Source organism: Meles meles, chromosome 21, assembly GCF_922984935.1.
Source record: "Meles meles chromosome 21, mMelMel3.1 paternal haplotype, whole genome shotgun sequence".
NCBI classification, from domain to species: domain Eukaryota; kingdom Metazoa; phylum Chordata; class Mammalia; order Carnivora; family Mustelidae; genus Meles; species Meles meles.
The window spans coordinates 38173241-38198160 of NC_060086.1; the positions used below are offsets into that span (position 1 = coordinate 38173241).

The following is a 24920-nucleotide window of genomic DNA, read 5'->3' on the forward strand; positions in this document are numbered from 1 at the left end:
TGGATGTGTCAGGTCCAGGGCTGGGTATCAGTTGTCTACTTCAGTCAAGAGTTGGTTCTATCGGTTGTGCCTGTGAGCGTTAAAAAGCTGCCACGGCCTCTCAGAGCCATGCCTTCCCGTCAACCAGGACTGGCTTTGAGTTCTGTGCCTATCACTTCCTGACGGTGCATCTGAGGGCCATCGACATAACCTCTCTGGGTCTCTGTTTTCCTTGACCTGGGAAATAGGGTAACCCTAACGGCCATTAGGTTTCAGATTAATGAACGTAAAGCCTGAATACATTGGCCACCACTATTATCATCAACCCATTAATAATAACAACTGTGATATTCATTCCACGACCTCGGAAGAATAAACATTTACTAATCCAGCTTGGATTTAAATCAGAGACAGCGGTGATACAGGTTTTGATCCTTGAGAAAACAGGGGCAGTGTGTGTGTGTGTGTGTATGTGTGTGCGTGTGTGTGTGTGAGAGAGAGAGAGAGAGAGAATGTGTATTCAGGGGTAGGAGATGCTATATTTCTGATATAAGTCTGGCATTCACGGAATTCTGGCATTACATAGACATTGAATTTCTTGCCAGAGTTCCAAAGGAAAGGCCAGTTTGATGAAGGAGAAAGAATAAAAGAAATGTAATTCACCAGCCAGGGGAGAAACTGGAAATATTTTATTAAAAAATAATCCAGGAGCGCCTGGGTGGCTCAGTGGGTTAAAGCTTCTGCCTTCGGCTCAGGTCATGATCCCAGGGTCCTGGGATCGAGCCCTGTGTCGGGCTCTCTGCTCAGCAGGAGGCCTGCTTCCTCCTCTCTCTCTGCCTGCCTCTCTGCCTGCTTATGATCTCTGTCTGTCAAATAAATAAATAAATATTAAAAAAAAAAATCCAGAAGACCCGCCTGACCCAGTCAAAGTTGAATGCCTACCAATACTAGTAAGCTGGATAAAACACAGTAGGGAGTGGTAGTAACTGCAGCAAACAGCCCCGAGAGACAGCCCACCCTCAAGATTAGCACACTGCGGCTGGGTTCTGTTGAACTTTTCCCTTTTTTAATCAGAGCCAGATTGTATTGTGAAATTTCCCATTCTAAAATGTAGGCAATTCATTCCATTTGTGAACTCAACAAAACAGGCCCGAGGTCTAAATAAAGCCAGCAGGTCAACAATATGTCAACCTTGGCCTAGATCAGGCATCGGCAAACCTTTTAAGGAAAGGAAAATACTAAGTTTTATCAGCTCACTGGGTTATATGTCTGTTGTAATTACTCGGCTTTGCAAAAGCAAAGCAGCATAGACAACACATGAATGAACCGGTGCGACTATGTTCCAATAAAGTTTTATTGATAAAAACAGTCAGCGGGCCAGTACTGGCCCATGGGTCATAGTTTGCTAACTTTTGGCCTGGCTTAACACGGATACTAAAGGTCTGGGGAAGGTTGGCGAGAAAAGGGAAAAGGGGCTTTGGGTCCTGAGGACAGCTGGATCAGGCAGAAAGACAGCCAAGGTTTGAAGTCCAGACAATGCGGCAACTCCGACCGGGTCCCCTCTGGTCTTTGTCAAGAGTGCCGGTGGTCCCAAATCCAAGGACTAATGTAGCTTGCTTGCCTTCTCCCTCCAACCTTCCACCCCTGGGGTCAAGGAGACTCTTGTTCCCAAGCCTGCCCAAGCCTCATCTTCTCTTTCTCTTTGGTGAGGCCAGATGGGTGTCACCCAGAGACAGTGCCTGGAACCCCAGGCAATTCCTTGCATAATTGCTAACCCGGCTCCCGGCTCCCACGTGCAATCTGGGAAGAGGGAAGGCCGGGATGGGACCCACCTCCTGTCACTTCCTGTGCTGCTGTTACCACTGCTTTTCTTAGTAAGAAAATGGTAGTTAATTTCTTCCCCTAAAAAAGGCCATGGAACAATCTCTTTAAATTACAGTGTTACAATGTGAAGCAAAGATGCAGAAGTCAAATACAATTTGGGTTATAATTAGCGATTTCCTTGTAGCAAGTTTCTCTGGGAGATCCAGGCTTCCTTAGTCAGTTTGCCAACTGGTTTGAGGCCCTTTTCACTGTGGGGTCCCTGGATGCCCCCTGGATGGGGGTGTGGATGGTGTTTGGGGGATGAGAGGAGAGGGAGAGAGAGAGAGAGAAACAGTGTATGTGGTGGTGGTGTGTGTGTATGTGTGTGTGTGTGTAAATTGAGGCAGTTTTGAGTTAAACACAGAATTATGGGGGACAAAGATTATTAACACATTTGTCTGCTATGATATAATTGAAACAGCAGAGAATGTCATTTAGGTAAAACAAACTACTTCTGATGGGGAAGTCACACAATGTGGGTTTAAGAATCTGCCAGACCTCTGGCTGCATTTACTATCTTCCCTTTATTAGCTGGATGGCCTTGGGGCAAGTGATTTAACATCTGTGCTTCTGTTTCCTCATCCATAATTCTGGTATCTTCACAGCCATCCGTCCAAGGGCTGTGGAATGTGAAGAAAATGGGCCACGTAGCGCTTGGCTCGTGGAGTGAATGATGTAGTGGATTCTGGAGTCAGATTGGCTCCCTTTACATCCCTGTTCTGCCCCATTGGCTTTGTGATGTGACCTTGGGCAGTCTCCTTGATTTCTCTATGCTCTGGTTCTCTCACTTAGGTAACAAGGCATCAGTTATGGTCCCTGTCTCCTCTGGATGCTGTAGGTTTCACTCAGGTCATTAACATCAAGTATGTAGCATCACTGCACTGGGCATCTAGTATGTGTTCACTAAACGCTAGTTACTGTTCTCCGTACGTTATTAATAAATGACAGCTGCCATTTTTAAAACACCATTTTCAGCCCAAGAAATTTCCATTTGTTTTTCTACCAATTTATATGTTTCACTTTTTTAAAAGACGAGGGTAGTCCAAACTTTTTGAATTGTATTATTTGCAACTCACTCTACAAATTTTTTCAAAGGAAAAAAACCTGCTTTTTACTCCCAAAACAAGTGCGCAACTGTTAAGGCTTTAAATCGCTTTGGTCCCAATGGCCTGGTTTGTTTAGATCTGTCCAGGCTACAAACCTTGGTCTATGAAGAATGAATTGGTCCACGTGGCTTTGTCCTAAGGACATTGAGATCACATAAAAAGCAGGTCCTTGAGCCTGATCCATTCCTGATGCAAGAGGGGTGGCTTATTGTCTGGGTTGTGGTGACCTTCTCTCCAAAGTCCAGGAGTTGAAGAGTCCCTAGGATTCGTGGGATCTGATTCTGCTTGGCTCACCTACCAGGCTCACCTGTCTCCAAGGGCTGTGGTTGGCAGAGGGCTTTGGTGGGCCTTCTACGGAGGGCAGAGCCCAGCCTTGGAGCTTCTGCCCCTCAGGGAGCTTGTGTGGTAACTCGAACATAGCTGTACATGAAAGGCTATAATTTGACAATCTGATAGCCTCTGTCCCCAACCAGCGATTCAGAGGAGAGCTGGTTGGAATACATAAAGCCCTGAATGAGCACAGCCCCCTTGACCTAAACAACAGGGTCAGCAGGAGAAAAGGAGGGTAAATACTCTTTCTAGAAGTCTGGAAGCCTTAATGAGAGTAAGGCCCTGCAACCTCTGACTAGGAACCAAAGTAAGATATCAAAGAGAAAGGGAACCCCAAGTTGCACAGCCTGACCCACTCCTAAAGGCACTGGGCTTTGTCCATTTCCGTGCACAGATAACCCCAAGTAAGTGAATTTTGAGAACTACTAGAGAATCCAGGAGATGGAGGGGGAAAAGGACGGTCACAGCCAGTAGAATTCATAGTGGGGGAAGCGGTACAGTGGAAATTTTCTTTTGGGACACCCCTGCTGTGATATTCTCTGTGTGACTCAGGCAGGTCACTTTCCCTCTCTGAACCGTGGGATGATTCGTAAATGAAGCAGACAGACAGGACAGTCGTTTCAGCTCAGACCTTCTATGATTGTCTGCACAGTCATGAGGAAGCATCCAAGCTGTCTTTTTCATACACCTGTAATGATGGATTGAAACTCCTAACTTTACCTCTTGGTTAAAAAAAATAAATTAAGATTCTAAGACTAAGTCAGGGCTTATTTTCAGAAGCTGGGCAGATAACAAAAATGAATGAAACGGGAGTGAACAAGAGAACAAACAAAAATCCAATTAGCTGCTTACTTTAAAAAAAATCAAAAGATATTATAATGCTGGGTTAGCAGTTCAATATGACAGTGACTGGATGGGTGGATGGGGGCGCCCCTTTGGACTGTCCATGAGTTCTCTACACCACCCCAGTGTCCCCACGAAGGGGTCACATAGCACCTTGCCTGTGGTTTTATCTTTCCTATGTTAATGGAGAAAGTTAATGATTTCTTTTGCCTACGTCTCCATCGTACCAGTCTCTCCCAAACATGTACATCACTTGCCTAGACCTGAAAGGATTTGTGTTTCAGCCCTTGACTTTTATGATCTCCAAACTGTACAGTGAGAAGATAGACCAGGCAGAGTCTTTGGTTTCCTTTGGCTCTAACACGCCAAGGGTCTGGCCAAAGCACCCAGGAGCCCTCAGTTAAAAGAGCGTAGTCAACTAGCTTCTCCAGCCAAGAACTCAAATAGAGCACAGAGTTCCTATGAACTCACTACAGACTTGTAGAATATATGGCCACCAATTAGGAGCATGAGCTATGGTTGGCTGATGAGTGATTCAAACACCGTGCACAAAACAGATGAGTGCCTGCTTCCCAAATTCATTTAAAAACAAACAAACAAAAAAACCATGCAAAAGCAACAAAACCACCTAATGGGGATATAAGCCATGCAAAGGCAGTTAGGTTTTTCGAACACCTAGACCAGCCGCTTGTCCAACTCACAGACAGCCCACCCCGTCTTCAGATCATCCCACCATCAACCCAAATCCTTAGGACTACACTGTGTGCTGATACTTGCTCCAAGACTATCATAAAGGGTGGAGACTGCTTAGTCATCCCGAGTGTAAAGTTAATGACAATGAGTATGGTTGTGATGGAGAGAAAGCCAAGGTGAAACACTTCAAGTGCCTAGTAGACCTGTGATTCAAACACGACAATCAAGTCCCCCGAGGGAAACACCAAGTCACTCCCAGAGCACGTCTGATCTTTCCTTACTTAGCAAAAGCAAGGTGGCTTTGAGCCTTACAAACAAAACACCAAATGTGTATTTCCCTAATAAATCTAAGCCCCGTGTGTGCATGGCCTGGACCTAATTAGCTCAATGACTAGCAGCTACCCCTCCGTGGGACTCAGACACGAGTGGTTGGAAGCAATTCATATGAAAATCATTAAATGTAAGAATCACTTATAAAATAAATGTGGGGGGGTTTGAGTCTTGGTTTGGTTCTTAGCAGAAAGTTACACAATTCTTAGGATGAATTTATTCTTCTGAAGAATTCTGAGAATGAAAACTTCAGGACAGAAGAGAACACTTCGCTTTTTAGGAATGATGTGATTTTTTTTCTCAAAAAGGTCATGGTTCCTATGGTCGAACGTCTACCGTGTGCCCATCGCTGTGAAGCCTTCCCTCAGCATTATCTCCTCAGGATGTCACTGCTGCTCTAAGACTCGCATATACGGAGGCCGCAAGGGAGGCTCAGAGAGGTTACGTCACAGGCCCAGGGTCCCACTCCGCCTCAGAAATGGAGTGGGAAATTCGCGCTCTGGACTCGATTCTTCTCTACGTTCCTGACAATACCAAATGGTATTTATTTCTGACCTGTCATGAGAACCTTCACTTCCACTGGATCCCAAGGCCATAACCCTAGTACTGTGACCGGACGTGACACACATGGGTTTCTGATGCTCCCGGCCAGGCCACCCCTCTCAGTTATCCTAAGGTGGGACTAATCATGCCTTTGGGCCCATCAGGACTAGGAATTGGCAAACAGGAGCTTTAGAATGGTAAAATGACCCCGGTATTGGGGAATGAAGGCCTTTAATTTACCCTGAAAGCCATGGGCCATTTATTATGCCATTGAAGCATAATACTTTGGCCTCGTGAGGGAACAAGGGGCTGTTCGCGTGTCCTTGAGGTAAATGTGAACCTTAGGCCAACAGAACCAGTGTGGACCAAACAGCTCAGCCACGCTGTCATCTGAAAAGACAATTGCGAAGCCACCGAAACGTGTTATTGGAGTTTGCTCAAGGCACGGGTCTCAAATAAGAGCACACGCTAAGTCTGTAATATTGCACATGCTTGGATCTGCTGGGGTCCGCCCCAGGGTGGGAAGGGTGATTTCCCCGGCGAAGCCTTCCCTATAATTTATGCAGAGAAAAGCCTAGCTTGAAAGCCTGGGCGTGACTTGGGATGCTTTCTGGGCTTTGAGCCCTCATTAGGACTTTTTGGTCTAGAGTCTGGTTTGGAGCTCTAGCTTTTCCCCATTGGCTACAATGCACTTCAGGAATTTCCTTGCCTTGGTTCCTTATATAATGCTTCATATGAGGATGATAATGCTTCATATTTACTTTTGGGGGGGTGATGGAAAGTCAAGATAACTTCAGACTGTGCGTGACAAGTGCTTAGGACATAGTCGGACACTCACTGAGCAGAGACTATGAATTTTGAGATTGCTATTCCCCGTTTCCTGTTTTGATGTGGCTACCCCCCCTTTAGACAGGCATCCCTCAAGGATTTTGCCAAACTTTACATGTGAGCCAGTGAGGCCGAAGTCCTCCATCAGAGAGAGGAACTCTGTGGTGTTCTCTGATGCAGCCCTGAGGGCTGTTTAGAAGGGAAGAAGAAGGGGGTTTGGAGAAGGACAGAAGCCCAGAGGAAGAAGAGAACACTTGGGATAAAAAAACCAGAGAGGTCACATGGGGGAGCCCAACTCGGGGAGGAGAATGTCTAATTCCAACAAATCGGAGTCCAGGTTCTTCAAGGACCCGCTACTTTAAATTGGAGATCAGGGCTGAAGAATCCAGAAGAATTCTAGATTGTTCTCCCTGGCCTCGGGCCCTGGTCACCTATGCTGCAAGCCTGGGAGCCCTTGTAGGGAATACCCTGGAGACTGAGGGGAGAGCCGGACTTGGACATGAAACAGACCTGGGCAGGGCTCTCTGCTCTGCCACGCACAAACTCTCCCAAGCCCACAGCGTCCTTGGCCTCCCTGAGCCTCTGCTTGTCCAGCGTCTAACGGGAGTACGGCTGTCATTTAAAGGGCTTGGTGTGGAGGCAAAACGAGAGGAGATGTGCACAGCCTCCACCACGGTCTGTGGACCACAGCAGGCCTCAGTCGATGGCGCCGCACCTTCCCTTCCCTCTTCCCCGACAGCAGACAACTCTCAAACCACTTTAACTCTGTTCTTTGGGGAAGAGGAATTAGAGATGCAGAGATCTGATTTAGAGATGGAAAGACAGAAGAGAGACGGAGAGAGAGACAGAGGGACAGACAGAAATACAGACACACACAGAGAAGCAGGCCAGCAGGCTGCTACAGATTGAATGCTTGTGTCCCCCCAAATTCACATGGAGAAATCCTACCCGCCCCCACGGTGATGATATTGGGAGATGGGGCCTGAGGGAGCTGATCAGGTCATAAGAGTGGATCCCTCAGAAAGAAGCCCCGGAGAGCTCCTTGTCCGCTTCCACCATGTGAGGAGCAGGGGGAAGTGCGTCCTCCCCAGACGTGGCCAGCGCCAGCAACAAGGCCGCCGACTCGTCAGCCCCACAACCGTGAGAAATGACCGTCTGCTGTTTATAAGGCACCCGGCTTGTCATGTTTTTGTTATGGCAGCCCGAATGGACCAAGACACGGGCATATGCTCCCAGCGGCACAAGACATTTCTGGAAGAAAATAGAAGGAATTGGTAACTGTTATTTCTGGCAGGGAGATGGAGAACTGGGCTTGTGGGCACTAAGAAATTCTGGTCTCCACTGTAGACCCTTTTCTAAAGTGTGGTTTGTTTTTGTTTGTTTGTTTGTTTGTTTCTTTGTTTTTTTAAGATTTTATTTATTTATTTGACAGAGATCACAAGTAGGCAGAGAGGCAGGCAGAGAGAGAGGAAGGGAAACAGGCTCCCCGCTGAGCAAAGAGCCCAATGCAGGGCTCGATCCCAGGACCCCGAGATCACGACCTGAGCTGAAGTCAGAGGCTTTAACCCACTGAGCCACCTAGGCGCCCCTAAAGTGTTTTTTTTTTTAACCATAAACTTGAGTTGCTTTAAAATAATAGTAATTTAATTTAAAATTAAATAATTGAAGCTAATTTAATAATTTAATATAATAATATCAACAGCAGCAGCAGCTAATGGACAAAAAGGAATGCGCTGAGTTTTCCCCACACCTCAGCAACACACCTGGCTTCAAAAGCAGAGCCAGTCTTTAAAGAGGATGAGAACCGGGGCACCTGGGGGGCTCAGTGGGTTAAAGCCTCTGCCTTTGGCTCAGGTCATGATCCCAGGGTCCTGTGATCTGAACCCCACGTCGGGCTCTCTGCTCAGTGGGGAGCCTGTTTCCTCCTCTCTCTGCCTCTGCCTACTTGTGATCTCTGTCTGTCAGATAAATAAATAAATAAAATCTTAAAAAAGAAAGAAAGAAAGAAAGAAAGGGTGGATGAGAACAGGAAATCACTACCAGCCAACGTCTTCACTTCTTAAACATATTAAGGAACCCTGGAGACCCAGCTGACACTATAGTGAAGCAGCTGAGGGTCAGGGACTTGGCTCCTTGAGGGGCTCCTGTCCCTGTCAACAGAGCCCGGAGCTCGGGGACCTAGCTCTAGGATCCACATTTTTTCTCCCATCAGATCCCAGAGCTGGTGGGAGACTTTACACAGACTGTAGAGGGGTTAAAAATAGAAGTTGAGTTGCTATTGGAGATACATGGAGAATTCACTACTTGCAAATCTCTAATTATAATATGTCAAGAGTAAAATACCTTGTCAGGAGCGGTCGCTAAGAGAACAGAATATTGACTCTGTCAACACAGTGATCCACGATTGTTTGGAGGCCTACACTGAATAGACATCCGGCAGAAACACGTCCTGCAGGGACTCATCTCAGCCCTTGGGGAACAGAGAGGATGACCTGGTAAGTCTTTTCTGTCTCTACTTTCCTCGGCTCTGGGTGCCTCCCGTTCCCCTTTTACAGATTCTGCGCTTCGTGTTAAATCATGTGCATATATTAGATGTTCTTGGAGCCTACCAGATGGATGGATGTTTTCTCGTACCCAAAACTACTCGGTTTCTCAAAGAAATGATGTCCTCGACAGTGCCCTCAGACTGGCATTAAGGACCATCACAGTTAGGGTGACTCCAGACACAACGCGACCCTGCGGAGAGTGACCTAGACAAGCTAATATGGGGCCGTGGATCCTAGGGTTGGAAGAACATGGGTCTGACCCACTTAGAGGTGAAATTCCTTCCTCAGGTTAACGCAGAACCTGGAGGGAAGGGAAGGCATGCTCGGGAAACGTGTGAGGGTGCAAAGACACTTGGAAGTGCACTTGTCATAGACCATGTTCTGCTCGGTCGGGTCAGGAAAGTACAACTAACAAGTAGGTCATGGGCAGCAGAAGCACCTTCCATCTTGGCCAAGACAGAAAAGCATATGCACAAATCATGTGTAGTAGAAAACAAGAGGGCCTCTTTGACGTTCCTGTCTCTCCCCAAGGTCGGGTAAGCCCCCTCCTTCAGTTCAGAATGGTTCCCTTTGCTTTGAAACTTCTTGTGACAGAGTGTGTCACCTGAATGTTGCCGGAGAAAACAAACGGGCCGGCTAACCAACCGTCCCCAAAGTCACACTCTCCCGGCTTGGAGCGGAACCCGCTGCCCCTCAGATACCCTAGGAATGATCTGAGCCAGCTTCTTCACACGTCTGTCCAAATTCAGGAATCATTCTGTTGCTCCCCAAATCCCACTCTGTCAGCTGAAAACACGAAGGCAACAGAGAAGGAACTCCTCACAGGGCTTCCTGACTTGGAGATTTCTCTGTGTTCCTGACATGTCCACTCCTTCTTGCTGTGGTCTGATTGTTCGTGCCTCTCCTCTCCCATCCCCTCCCCCACTGCACTCACATTTTGTAAACCTAAAGCCTCAGGGATGGTATTAGGAGGTGGGGCTTTAAGGGGGTGATCAGGTCATGAGGGGGAGCCCTCATGAACCGGATTAGTGTCGTTATATAAGAGACCCAGAGGACTCCCCCGCCTCTCCGTCGTGTGAGGACACAGTGAGAAGGCCTACCTATGAACCAGGAACGGGCCCTCCCTCGACCACACTGGCACCTGGAACTTGGACTTCCAGCCTCCAGATCTGTGAGCAACAACTTTCTGCTCTTTGTCACCCAGTGTGTGGGGCTGTTTTCCCAGCCCACATGGATTCAGATATGTCTCTCCTATTTCAAAACTGAAATGCTCTCCAGATTTTGTAGGAACCTAATTGGTAGTGGCCCAAAGATGGAAACAACCCAAAGACCCATCCACGAGTAAATGTATCAACAGATTGTGGAGGGTCCACACGACGGACTTGCTACTTGGCCATGAAGAGCCATGAGCTCCTAATCTAACCGGTCAGACGAATCTAAAGGCAACGATGCTGAGGGCATGAAGCCAGGCAAAAAGAGGGCACAGCGTTCGACTCTGTTGTTCTACGCTTCTAGAAACTAAAAACTATGCTGTAATGAAAGAAGCAGATCCGTTGGTCCCCCTGGGGAATGAGGTAGAAGGCGGGATGGAAGGACTGCAGAGGGGTAGGAGAAGCCTTTGAGGGTGATGGGAAATGCTGGTTACACGATCCGCACGTACGTCATCCCTCATCAAACTCTGCACGTTCTAAATACACGCAGGTTATTGTGTGTCAATTATATGTTAATAAAACTGTAAAACATAAAGTATTTTTTCTCCTTTCCTAGGCTACCTGCTGTATGTGTACAGCCTTGGTCACCTTCTCTCCTGGGTCACCATTCCCTATCCCTTGTTCTCTGTTCTTCCACCTGCCTCACAGGTGCCTTTTCCTTGGCATAAAAGGCCAAAGAGGCCCTCTTGTTTTCTACTACACATGATTCGTGCATATGCTTTTCTGTCTTGGCCAAGATGGAAGGTGCTTCTGCTGCCCATGACCTACTTGTTAGTTGTACTTTCCTGACCCGACCGAGCAGAACATGGTCTATGACAAGTGCACTTCCAAGTGTCTTTGCACCCTCACTGCTTCCTCTGAACTCTACACTCCTCAGTTGCTATCTCTTCTTTCTCTTGGCTGCAAGCATCTACGATGGGTAGTGCACTCTAACCCCAACCATTCCCATGTACTTCTCAAGTCCTGCCCCCTGGTATCTCTCGCCAACACTCTAGGTGCCTGCTTTCTCCCTGTCTCCAGTGCTGCTGGCTTCAATAATGTCTTCCGAGTTCACGCCTGCCAGGCTGTCCTGCCAACACTCCTCCTGCTCAAACTCCAGTCTGGAGACCCTATTCACGTCTCACTTGGTAGCTCCTTGCCTTCCAAACCTTGCCACCTGTGAGTGTTTCAGTGACCTGCCTGCCCTTCCCTCCAGTCCCAATGCTTGGCAAATATACCTGTTTAAGCCTCTCCATGCAAATGGCTCACCGTTAACTTTGACTAGTGTCTTTCTGTTTAATATCATCAGTAAGAAGATCCAAAGCACCTTATCATTGACTCTGGGGGGCCCATCCTTGGTCTCTGCATTTGGATACGGCGCTTCTCAGTGGTTGCAGGGCTGAGGCCCCTGATCTCAGCGTTAGCCACTGAACAGACAGAATACTGAGCAAACCAGGGAGAGAGAACGGCTCCCAGGGCTTGTCTGCATGGGACTCATCCAAGAGTGTTTCCATAGGAATCTGGTATGATATCAGGAGCCTGGACTTGCAGGAACCATCGCATAAAACTAGAGAATGGAGGTGAGCCAAGGAAGAAGAGACAGAGACAGATCCTGTTGGAACCTAGCACACATATGCCACGCACCAACCTGAGTCTGAAGGCAGCCCTCCTTCGAGACTTTTTGTTGCATAAGCCAACACATTTCCTGCTGAATTTTCTGTTACTTGCAGCAGCCAGGCAACTATGAAATGTATGTCCCCTCAACCATGGTATCGAGGCACGACCCTCAGCAAGTGTTTCTTCCATCACCGAAATATACTAAAGCCTTAGAAACCCATGCCCTAGACTTACCACATTACGGTCACAACAGAACCTGTATCCTATATTCTCTAATGGACCAAGAATCTCTCTAAGGAAAGAGAGCACGTGTGCTCACCATTTCAAGGCGCTGCAGTGCCTGGGGTGCTGTGGACACCCAACACCCCGTGTAAATGTGCGATGATCTCTAGAGAGCTCTTTCTGGGAGAGAAGGATACTGGGTATCACAACTTCTCAACTGGGTTAAGATCTCCTTTTAGGTATCATCATTAACCCTTCCTTTTAAGATTTCATTTTCCAGCTCTTCTGGCTCAAACTTCCTCAGTGGCTCCCTCTTGCTCCTGGTGTGGAATTCCACCCACAGATCACAGCCACCAGGTCTGTGGGATACGATCCCTCATGATTATTCCCATTTCATGTTTTGTCCCTGTGCCTCTGGACTTCCTTCGCATGCCCTGGACATACTGGCGTCTTTTTAGTTTTTTGAACAAGTCAAGATCTTTTCTTTCTTTCTTTTTTTTTTTTTAAAGATTTTATTTATTTATTTGACAGTCAGAGATCACAAGCAGGCAGAGAGGCAGGCAGAGAGAGAGGGGGAAGCAGGCTTCCCTGCTCAGCAAAAAACCTGATGTGGGGCTCGATCCTAGGACCCTGAGATCATGACCTGAGCTGAAGGCAGAGGCTTAACCCACTGAGCCACCCAGGCGCCCCCAACATCTTTTCAACCTGGGGACCTTGACCTTGGTGTTCCTTCTGACTGGAGAGCTTATCTTCTTATTTTAAACATCATCTTCTTGACGAAAAGTCCCAGACTACTCACCTGCAGGCACTACCCTTGCCGGTCTTAACCCTCCATGGCACCTGTCTTTTCCTCAAGAGCACGAATCACAATCTGTGTTTATACAGCTGTTTGACTGACACAAGCTCACTCTATGAGTCTCACACGCCGTTAGAAAAGGAAAGGATCATTTCTGCTCGGTGCAGCCACATCACCTGGTATGACTCCTGGTCACAGCAGACGCTTAAAAACATGCACGAATGCATCACTCTTCAGAGCAGGTTTATATAGTTGGCACACACTGAGGCTTAATGGATAATGTCCGAGTGGACATTATTACATCCTTTTTCAGTCCTAAACACCTTCTGAAGCCCTGCCAATACGGACTGTCACAAAATAACCCAAAACAAATAAACACCGAGCTGGTAGTTAACACGGCCCGTAACAGACACCTGCTAGACCTGCAAACCCGTTTAGTAAACTCGTCCCTGAGTCGGAACAGCCGGATATGCACAGGCAACAGCAGCGCTTACTCACAGAAACATGGAGACAGAAACAGCTCAAATGCCCGTCGGTGAATGGATGGACGAACAAAAGGGACACAGCCATACCATGGAGTAATACTCAGTCATAAAAAGGAACAAAGGACTCACACCCTACAGTGGGGATAAACCCTGAAAGCGTTCTTTTAAGTGAGAGAAGTCAGAACCAAAAGGTCATATGTTGTATGATTCCATTTTTATGAAACATCTAGAATGAGCAAATCCATACAGACTGAAAACCCATCCATCCGTACATTTGTGGGAATGGCTGTGTCTCCGTAATGGGTTGGGGTTTCCTTCTGGGGTGAGGAAAATCACTAGATATGGTGGCGGCTGCACCGAACTGTGATTGTTGTCAACCCCACTGAGTTAGAAGCATTAAAATCGTGAAAATGGTCAATTTCATGTCACATACATATTTAACACAATAAAAAAGGGTGAGATAGGCAATAGACCGTGTTAGAATGTATACTATTTTTCAAAACTCTCCGTATCTGACCTTGAAATGAAGTACCAGGTAGCAAAGTAGTAAATGGTTACTTTGAGGGCCAAGAAATAATCTCCTGCTATAAACCAAGAAATTCCCTCACCAATACTGGTTTTCCAGAGGCCTCGGAGCAGAAGAAAAAGGCACAGTTGCCTTCTCCCTACAAAATGTTCTAGACTAGCAGCTTGGCGTGCCCAGGCTTCTAAGGAATCCCACAGAACAAGGTTTCTCAAATGAACATATACATCTTGTGATGTGCATGGTTACTTTGGGTCACGTGCACACGAACAAGTGTTTAATTTTAATAACTATTTTTGTTAGGCTTATCCTTGATTAATAGCCAACAATGCTAGTTTTTAATTTACGGTGGTGATAAAATGGTTCTTTCTTGTTTGTTTGCTTGTTTTTAATCCACTGAATACATTCACATGCAATAAAATAACTCTTTTCGGTGCAGAAACTGAACAGCCACAATTCAAAACACAGAACATTCTATGACCTTGGAAAATTCTCCCGTGCTGCCCCTTTGCCGCCCAGGCCTCCCCCACCCTATGGCTCGCACAAGACACGGAACAACACAGGTATATCTTAAAGGCATGAAGAAGGCGGAAGAAGCTGAAGAAGACGGGGCTGGGTTGGGGAGGAGCTGCAAAGGGGCCTGAGACTCTTCCTGGGGGCTCGCAATATTCCCAGATTAGATGGCGCCACCGGAGGCGCGAGGCTGCAAATGTATTAGAAAGCAATGAATGGTACACCAAAAACGGGTGAATTTCTGCCACACACATGATATCTCCATAAAGCTGTTAAAATTACGAAACGTATGATTCTTCTAAGAGGACCTCATTCCAGAAAAGGCAAAAGAGGAACAGAACTGAGATGAAAGCTTCCCTTTATGAATAAAGGCAGGCAAGGAAACGTGTTGATTTAAGTAATAGGAGAGGAGGCCTCTAGACAGGTGAGTTTTGCAAGCTGCTGCGACAGCGCCGGCTTCAGGGGCTGCTGGGGGGCAAGCCCCGGTGGGATGGGGCGCGCCCTGCAGTCACCCCCATCCCCCGCTCGGCCGCCCGAGGACCCGCACCCACTTACTGTGGCGGTGCCCGACACGGTCTGCGCGCTGGTGTCCGCTGCGCTCTGCTCCGAGTGCGTCTGGGCGGGAGGGTACAGGTTTAACGTGTGCTCGGGGACGGTGGTCTGGCCAGTGTACTCTGGCGCGGGGTGGGGGTGAGGGGCCGTGTATTCCGCCGGGATGCCGTTCTGAGGGGGAGCAAACTGGGCTGAAGCGTAAGGCTGGGCCATTGTGTCCGGGGCAGCTGCTGCTTCCTGATTACCCTAAAAAAAAATCAGAAAGGGGGAGAGAGGATGAGAACACTGTGAGAGGGCACCAGACAGAACCCTGCCCTGGGGTCCGAAGACCAGTGCTCCCCGCACCCATCTGCAGAGCCCGAGGCGGATGCATTCCCCTTCATCTCTGCCAGGCTCCATAAGGAAACGGTGCTCAGCATGTACGCAGACATGACCCCATTGTGCGGATGCAGACATCGAGGCTCAGTGAGGTGCAGTCACTTCCCCCTCTCTCCCAGCCCCATAGCCAAAGACGGAGGGTCTGTACTCTGCCCCATCAGATTTTTTTCTGGCAGATCCTCCTTATTTCATTCCCATTTTGGAACATGCGAGCATGTAGTTGTCTCCAGTGACAGCAGCGCCTTGATTTGATACTTAAAATGCCAAGAGAGATTAAATTGAACGTGTGTGTTCTTGAGAGGAGAGACAATTCATCTAAGCATTTGAATTTAATCAAAGTTTTATGTGACTTGGCTCACAGAATGGGATGGGGGGGGGTCCTTTTAATGGTCACAGTGTGTGTGTGTGTGTGTGTGTGTGTGTGTGTGTGTGTGTGTGTGTGTGTGATGTTCCCAGTGCCAATCCAAAGCAGCCAATGGAAATTCAAGACCTAATTTGGACAAAGATGGCACTCTGTGATACTGTGTTCACCATTTTAAGTATCTTTATAAAATGCTGGACTTGCATCAACCTCATTAGTCAATGCCTCCCCCCGCCCCCTGCTTTATTTTTTTATAAGCACAGAGTATTATATAACAATTCACCCTTCCAATCTAGGCAAAACATGCAGCGTGATCATTACAGTCAAGTCAAAAGAATTAAAAAAAAAACAACCCTGAATTCAAATGCTTCCATTTCAGGAAGCTTCTCTCTCTCTCTACTCCTACCCAGACCCTCCTAACTGTACTACCCTGCACACACATACACACACCCACGCACACCCAGGCACACACATGCACACTGCACCAGAAACTGTAACTCAGAGGTCCAATGTTTTCATGATCTCAAGAGATGGGATTGCACATTTAGAGAGAGAGAGAGAGAAGCTTAGCAATTAAGCATAGCAGATAGCTGCCTCTCCTATTGTCTGTGGTCAATTAGATGTGACTTCAGCCCTCACAGAATGATACCAGGGCAAGAATGTGAGGATTGCTCACATCTCCTCAGTCCCCACCACCAACATTCGAGAGCCTCTCCAGCTAAAGCAACTTGAGTGCAGCAAAAACATTATGACAGAGAAGGGACCAAAAAAAAAAAAAAAAAAAAAGTTTATTCTCGGAGCCGCACAGAGTTTGTGCATTTGTTTAGAGGGGACCTTAATTAGAATGTTAAAGATGACACTTCGGAGAGAACTAAGCTTAGGATAAGTTTAAAACATTTTACAAGTGAAAACATTCCCATCACGCCCTTTCCTCCCCCAGACGAATGTCTCCAAATGTCTGTGCCACTGGGAAAGCAGAAATGTGCAGCTATTGCTTGCTTTCTGCCTAACGTCTTTTCCTCGTGTTTGGGGCTGCGCAGGGTCTCTCAGCGCCCTCGTTGGATCCCTGCACGTGAGAGTTAACCCTGACCATCCTGGGAAGCCACATTGCCATTGCTGCTTTGTGTGCATCGGTCGTTTCATCAAGAATAACACCTGGTTTCCCCTCTCAGCCCACAGAGTTCAAATGGTGGGCTGAGCCCTGCCTTCATTTACCTCCAGACATGGTCACGTGACCCTGGCTCATCAGAGGGTTTCACGGTCACAGTCACAGGGATATGGGTTCACGTCCATCTAGTGAGTTCACCTCTAGCAATGCCAAAAAGGCTTAATCCGGGAACCTCCCAGGGGTTTGGGGAAGAGGTTCTCTTTCCTCTGGGATTGGCTGCTGTGGAAATGACACAGCCCCGGGACTGCCCACACTGTCACTTGGAAAGGACCCACCTAAAGCAGAAGCCAACCCAGAGGGAAATGGAGCCCAGAAATTTGAGAAACAGGTCCATTGAGTCCCAGTGACATCACCTGAAGCCTTGGGTCCAACCTTATCTGCAGTTAATAACACCACTGTGCTTTAGTTACATGAATCGGTAAATGTCTCAGTTTGTGTCAGGTAGTTTTATTTTCTGTTACTTACAACCCAAAGAGTCTGGACTAATAAGAATAGAAATGTCCTCTCCCACTTATAAGCCAACTAGCATCCTTCTCTTCTACAGGGCTGCTCAAGGAATATAGGCCTTGGTACACAAATTCCACATGGAGTCACTTTTTTTCTGGCTGATGAGAAGTCCAAGAAACTCTGGGACCTTGAGAACCCTCCAAAGGGAAGTTCATTTTGCCAGATTCTACTTCTGCCCAAAGGTCCGTTTCAGTCCTCCCCGACCTCCAACCTGGTGCTTCTTTGAACTGAAAGTCAGACTTGTGAAAAACTCCAGGTGTGGCCCCAAAGGGAAGCAGAAAATGACCCATAAGCAACAGCAGAGACATGTTCACACAAAGAGAAAGCTTTCCCTCCTCTGTCTCCAGCAGAAAACACTTTGAGGGGGACATATAGGCCCATGTGGCCTTTCCACACAGCACAGCATTCTCAGGAAGAGTAACTTGTCCCCCACAGGTTCCCAAGAAACCGCAAGGGCTTTCTGTTGGGATCTGAGCTCTCTCTGCATCAGAAGGAGAAAGGCCTGCCCTCAGGAAGCCAATAGTCACTCCATACTCTGCACACCCATCAAGTCTACACACTCACTGCCCCTCTGCTTGGAAAACCTTCCCTACTCCCTTGCCTGGCTAGTCTTGACTGTCCTTTCGGGTCTCAGGCCAAGTTCTCCAGCAAGCCTTCCTTGACACTGAGCCCACTTCAGCTGTGTGTCCTCTATGCTCCACTGTGGCTTGCTGTCACATCTCACATAATTCCTAGTCCTGCCCTGCCCGCTTATTTGTCTGGGAGAGTCCTCAGGGCTGGGGACTGTGTCACATTCTCCATTGCATTTCCAGTGTCCCACGGCATGCTAGCTGCCAAGTAGGCATTTATCAGTACTTGTAAAGTGAATACATGCTCGAATAATGAACTCTGGGCTCTGAGAAGCTTAACCTGGCAATAGGACATAGGGTGGCGGGGTAGGGGGGAAACGAGAGGGATTGGCAAAAGACCCATAGGACAAATGTGGCCCACTGGTTGTTTTGTAAATAAAGTTTTATCGAGACACAGCCATGCTCATCATGCTATCATGACAGAGTTGAGAGGTTGTGAGAGATTCACAAAATCTAAACTATTTAACCATTTTGGCCCTTGCAGAATAAATTTTTAAATCAAGGTGGCAAAGTTATCGCTAAATATGGGGACGTCAAGTAAGAAGCCACCATTACGGAAGTAATGCTAAGTTTGGGCAGGAAATAAAGTTGGCAGGAAAATCCGGAGAGAGAGAAAGGGGGGTGCGTTCTCCCTAAACCAAGGACGGAAGCTCAGCCAGAGTTGTGGACGGCTGGTGCCAAGGATTGTGCCCAATGGAGACATCTTCTTCAGAATGTCAGAATGTGCTTCTCATCGTCACACCTCTGTGCTATAACGCACTCGTGAGCACACACGGGCTTCGGACTCAGCACACTGGGCTGCTGAGGGGAAGACCCATGATGGCTTCAGGCTTCTGTGCTCATGTGAAAGGGATCCCTTCTCCCCAGTGCTCAGAAGGCAGGTTGAGGGGTGCTGCTTTCTTCTCAGGCCTAGAAGGTGCCAGGCATTGTGCAGGCTTGGCATCCGTACTTCTTACATGGAGCGACTGCTCCCCTGGGGACATCTGACAAAGTGTGCAGACACGTTTGGTTGTTCCCAGTGGGAGGAAAGGGTTGCTGCTCCATCGAGTGGGGAGAAGCCAGGGAGGGTGGTGCTAACCACCCTACCACGCATGGAATGGTGCCCCCCACAAAGGATTACCCAGCCCCCAGTGTGAATCTCGCCGAGACCTAGGATTCCTGGTTTGCATGCACTGCCTCTTTCACCCCTGCTCCGTGGCTGGGAGGGAGGCTGCAGTCCAGAACTAGGAAATCATTGAGCAAGGTCCCCACAACAAGTGGCTCCTAGGGAAGCCAGGAGCCTAATGGATCCCCAGGTATCTCCGACCTTGGAAGACTATTATCTCCTGGTGGAAAGATTTGTTCCCATTTTGAAGTAAACAAACCTCTTTTGGTCATTCCTCCACCATGACCTCAAGACCTGCTACCCACCAGGCGTGGGTACACCCCACGGGGAGTCAGGTGTTGGGGTACTTGATGCAGAAATACCAGTGTTCCACTAGCTAGACGAGCCTCTGGTGTGTGTTAGAGCAGCGGCCTGGAAAATTTGTGCCATCTCAAGTCCAGGGTCTATAGCTTTGCAAGGTTCTGAGGCTATCCCAGGAAAGGCAAGGGCCAGCTGGGGACACAGCGCCAACCTCTATCAAGCCTTGTGCCATTTTGGCAAACCCAATGCACCAAGCTCTAGGGACTGTGTGCGTGGTCGTCAAGGAGCCCATAGGTAGAGTTCAAGTCCACGGGGCTTTGCTCGGCACTCCTGCTCTGAAGTCCTCAAACAGATGTTAGTGGGACCCCCCGCAGTTACTTATTAACACTGACAGCCGTTCCAGAGAGACCTTAATTAATATTCTCAACATTTGCACTTTGGGCTAATTACAGCTAATATTTAATTAAGATCATTGTACTTCCTATAGAAATCTTTTTCACCTTCAGATGGCTTCAGAGATGTCTTTGTTTCTGCCCTAGTGATGTTCCTGGATTCTTAGCTTGGCTGAAGTGTGTTTTCTGGAAAAATACGTTCACATTAAGGGCACCTTTGGCACTCCAGGTCAAGGAAGATCTTGGGCACGTGACCAGGATCCTGGTTGGAAGCTGAAGCCAACTTCACGTAGGTGACAGCGACAGACAAAAATTATTTGGAGCATTCCGGCTAGACATTCCCTCATTTGTAGAAGCTGCCTTCTTCCTTCTACTCCAATGCCAAACCCCCACCTTTCCCTAAATAAGTGAGATGATCACAGAGATTCTGATATGTACTGAGTCAGGGTGCCTGTGGGTGTCCCGAGGTGGTGGGGAGGGTGATTCCGCTTTGCACAGAACCCCCACATCATCCAGCAAGTGCTGCAAGAGATTTCTGAATCTAACATCAGATGTTCAGTGCCTGAACTTTCCTGGGTTGCTGATAAATACACAAAAGATATTTTTGAAAAAACTTAAGACCTTAGGTTTTCATGTCTGCCCTTGCTCCCGTGGAAAGGGATAGAGACTTGCAATAGACAATAGTTACTAGGAATGTAGAGGGAACCTCCCTGTCCTCATGCCGCAAGCCTCAATCAGAGCAGAAACTCAACAACAGCCAGAAGATATGGGACCCCATCGTTACGCAAGATGCCCCCACGGTGGCTTTAGTACTCCAGTTACTGAGAGCAAGAGCATTATTAAAATGCAACCAAGTCTGAGTCACCAAAGCAAAAAAAAAAAAAAAAAAAAAAGCCATTTCAATTTAAATATTTTACTGAAGCATGAAATAGCCAGGATATTATTGCTATTTTAAGACAAACACGGTAATCTGACTATTAGCACAGTGTGGCGACTCTGCAGCAGGCAGACATTCCGAGAGGTGGTCCTCAAACACGGGGGGATTGCTTCGGTCACTGAAACATCCAGCACCTTTAATTTTCTTTCCGAGGTGGGCTCAGGAGACAGGAGTCAGAGAGAAAACGAGAGCTGCCCCTCCCGCACACAACCCCCCAGACATCTCCCTTCGCCCAATTCACTGCCCCAAGTGGTTTAATAAAGCCGTTTTTAGAGAGTAAGAACAGAACAAAGGGGTGGCAGCCCACCAGACTTTGCAAAACATTTTGGCCCCAAATCTAATGCAAACCACATTTCAACCGATAAATAGCCTTTACGTGGCAGAGCACGAAGCGGGGATGTTCTTTCCCACGTAACCGCCTGACTTTTCATGAAAGGGGGAAGTGCCTGCTTTCAGAGCTGCCAAGGTGGGCTTTAAAATAATGAAGTCTATTTCCCTCTGTAGGAGCCTGTGTCTCCCCAGCTGTGATAGTCAAACTTCTTGAATTATCCTTTCCCCTTTCGGTTCTGGAATTAATTTGCCCTCCTCCACCCCCCACCCGGTCCATTTCTTGCCTGGAAAAACCCCTTCTGGCCTGAACACAGTCCTTCTAATGAAGACATGCACAGGAATTGTCCGCCGAATAAACCACTGATGGGATCTGTCCATACAGCCAAGAAAAGCAGCCACTCCCGGAGGGACCCCTGCCAACCCGGACTCCCGGAAGCAAGCCTCCCTTCTTGGTCGCCTGCAGTTTTTTCCCTCTTGCTGACTGTTTTACTTTAGTTTTGTGGCTGGGTCCCTTCTACTTCTCTGGCAAGAAATTGCACATATTCAGAGAAAGCCTCCAGCACTGGGCTGAAAAGAGCTAAGCTGTATCATGCCCCTGGGGGCACTGAGACAAAGAAGAAATTGCAAAATTACACCATTAACCTGCTGGTTCTGAGACCAGCTCAGTTAGACACATCAAGCAGAAAGCTCTCTCTCTCTCTCTCTCTTTCTCACACACACAAACACACACACACACACACACACACACACACACACACACACACACACACACGGCTGAAATCCCCCCCCCCCCCGCCCCACGCAGGAATCAAGGAGCAGAGTACGGATCGCAGAGAGCAACAGAGACTTAACGCAAGGCAAGACTTCAGCTTCATTCAAATCACAATTTCGAGTGAAATATAAAATCGGGAGAAATACCTGCTGCACCATCCTGCTTCCTTTCTCCTCCATAAACTTAGCAGCTGTTCTAACCCCACACCACAAAGCATCTGCCCAAAGCAAGCCTCAGTTAGGAGCGAGGGTGTGCGCTCTGTGCAATGTGTGGATGGCTGGATGTTGAAGGAGGGGAGCCGGGGCCGCCTGGTTGACCTCCCCCTCAACATCTGACTGCTCCCAAAACCAACCCCAGATGGGACTCTTTCCGCCAGCGAGGCCTGGCCCATCAATCACGGCTCGCCCCTCCTCTGGCTCCTGTTCTCAGTTTCAGGGTGCACACTGAGCAGATGATTATATAGAGGAGGCAGAAAACACACACACACACACACGCACACGCACACACACACGCACACATAGCCACACAGCGCTTGCCTACATTAATAGCTGTTTAAAAAACATTAGAAATGCTATCCTATGCATCGCCTGGAGCTGGAATTTTTCATTACTAAACTAAATATATGGTATGCAAAGTTATGAAATCCACCGGGGAGCTTGCTTACTATCCTATTTTGTTTTATATTTTGGAGAAGGGTGGGGGGGGCGTGCTAAGGGTAGCGGGGGAAGAGAGAGGTAGGATGAAGAAGGAGCTCAGAGACAGAGGGGATGGGGACAGGAAAATGTAAAGCAATGCCCTGAGAAGAGAGGAAATGAATTTATAACAAAGCTGCGTGGTTAATTGTAAATTGATCTTAAAATACTGTAACTGACGATGGTTTGGAAGATTTGGAAGCCCAGCTCCTTTGTAGACATGCTGTGTGACCTTAGGCAAGTAGATGCAATGATCTGGGCTTCAGTTGTTGCTTCTGCTTAGTGGGGATAATGATGAGTGACTTCACACTGTGATTGTTAAGGATCAAAATAAAAACCAAATCGTAACAAAACACACACACACACACAGGGCTTGGCTTATAGTATGCGCTATATAAACAGATTCATTCATCACGTGATGACGTAAAACTCAAGACCACCTTTGTCCCTATGGACTAGGTAGTCAAGAGGGAAGGCAGGCTCTCAAGAAAGGAACCCACAGATGATCCCCAAATGGTCGTGGTGATCAATGTTATGAAGGGCAAGTCCAGGGGTCTTGCTTTCTCCTCTTCCTGAACTCTTTCTCCTCTTAGCTCATTTTTTTCTTCCCTTTCAAACGAGCAAAAACAAAACTGCGTACAAAAAAATCCCCAGTGATTTCAATGCCAAATGCTGCCTCTTTATTTAAAGCTACAAATACTTTGTTCTTCCTTTATTATTAAAACTACAACAACCAGAGTGAAATGTCAAAACAGTTTCAGACTTATTTGGCCATGTCTTTCCTGCTTGCTGAGGGAGAGCTTCAGGAGTCCCAACAACCCTTCCCGTGGACAGCTGCTTATCACCAAGACGCCTTGCTAAGAAGAGGAGAGATCTCGCTACACTGGAGGGAATGGATGGGGCTTCTGAAGTGATTAAACGTGTAATTAAATTGTGTAACAGAGGAGGGGGGGAGGGCGGGAAAGGCTGTCTGGAAGAATTCAACCTTCCCACTCACTGGCCTGTCACTAGCTCAGGTAGCCCCTGGGTGATTTTTTTTTTTTTTTTTTTTTTTTTTTAATTCCCAGCTCCCCAGGGTTGGAAAGAAAATCTGGATCAACTGTATCTGTGCCATCCTTCCATTTCCATTTCTAATCATACTCCTAGGACACCTCTGAAGCAGAATTTAAATAAGTACCCCGTGAGGGTTCCTTACAGGGACACGCTGCCCCCCTGCCTCAGAGCTGTGTAACCACAGAGGGATGGAGGAAATACTAAAAAAATCAACCAACAAATCACTAAATAGAGAGGAGCATCTCAGGTAGGAACAACCAGGGAGATGCAATCAGACACCAGTCCTTAGCCAGTGGACCATCAGAGTCTCTTGGGGGGTATTCTTATTTAAAAAAAAAAAAAAATTAGACTCCAGGACTCTACCCCAGACCTACTGCCTTCAGAGCTGAGAGGGTGGGATCTGGGCATGGACGCTGTGTAGAGCTGCCCTGGGTCATTCTGCTACCCTGGGGGGAATTGTTCTGCATTTTTCAGATTATAGGTGTGATCCCTTGGGCTATAAAATCCATGTAGGGAGTTATCACGCCACCAATCTTTAAATGAAATAAACTACACCAGGCTGCAAAAGAACAGAATAGAATAAAATGATAAGAGTTAGTATTGTTTCATGAAACTTTTATGTGGGCGAATTGGGTTGTGATGTAAAATCTTTTATGGATTGCCGTAAAATACATACAATTAAAAACACCACGCCAGTAACCTCCAGCATGTGTTACCATTTAACCTTTTACTAGAACGGTGGTTGTAGAGTCAACGTCAAACGATCAGAAGTCAGGAGTGTAGCGGTAGGATTATTGGCAAGTCATTCAACCTTCACGTGCCTCAGTTTCCTTATTTATAAATAGAAATAATATGCATTCTTCTTCCCAGTGAGGCTCTTGTAATACTTGAGGGGGAAAATCTACCGGACTCTGTTTTCTGTCTGGAGTGTACATGAAGAAGTATGTCATGTCCTCACCCCCAAGGGGCCAGGTGCTGTGCGAGGCACTGCAATCCTCACAATCAGCCCCTTTTGCTAGCTGGTACAGTCCTCTTTAAAGATAACAGAACTGAGTCTCTAAACAAGTGAAAAATATCTCCCACTATGGAATCTAATACATTAGTTCAGTAGCAGAACCAAAATTTGAACCTTATATGGTCTTACTGAAGAATTCCTGCCACTCAGTCTATACCGAAATGAAGATGGAGATGATGATGATGGTAATGGTGATGATGATGATGATGATGATGGTGGCGGTGATGGTGATGACGAAGATGGAGATGATGGTGGTGGTAATGGTGATGATGATGATGATGATGATGGTGGTGGCGGTGATGGTGATGATGAAGATGGAGAT

General features: G+C 47.4%; 1 protein-coding gene across 16 annotated transcripts in view; it reads right to left on the reverse strand.

Annotated features, from left to right (window-relative positions):
- The window catches only part of RBFOX1 (RNA binding fox-1 homolog 1), a 1785930-nt gene that overhangs the window by 158502 nt on the left and 1602508 nt on the right, over positions 1 to 24920 (reverse strand). For 14 of the 16 annotated variants that reach the window (XM_045993979.1, XM_045993969.1, XM_045993978.1 and 11 more), the window contains one exon: positions 14963 to 15205. In XM_045993979.1, the coding sequence (XP_045849935.1) occupies positions 14963 to 15205 (243 nt within the window). Of the gene's footprint in view, positions 1 to 14962; positions 15206 to 16347; positions 16426 to 21984; positions 22137 to 24920 lie in introns of those variants that run through there. The other 2 variants (XM_045993972.1, XM_045993980.1) reach the window with 2 other exon arrangements.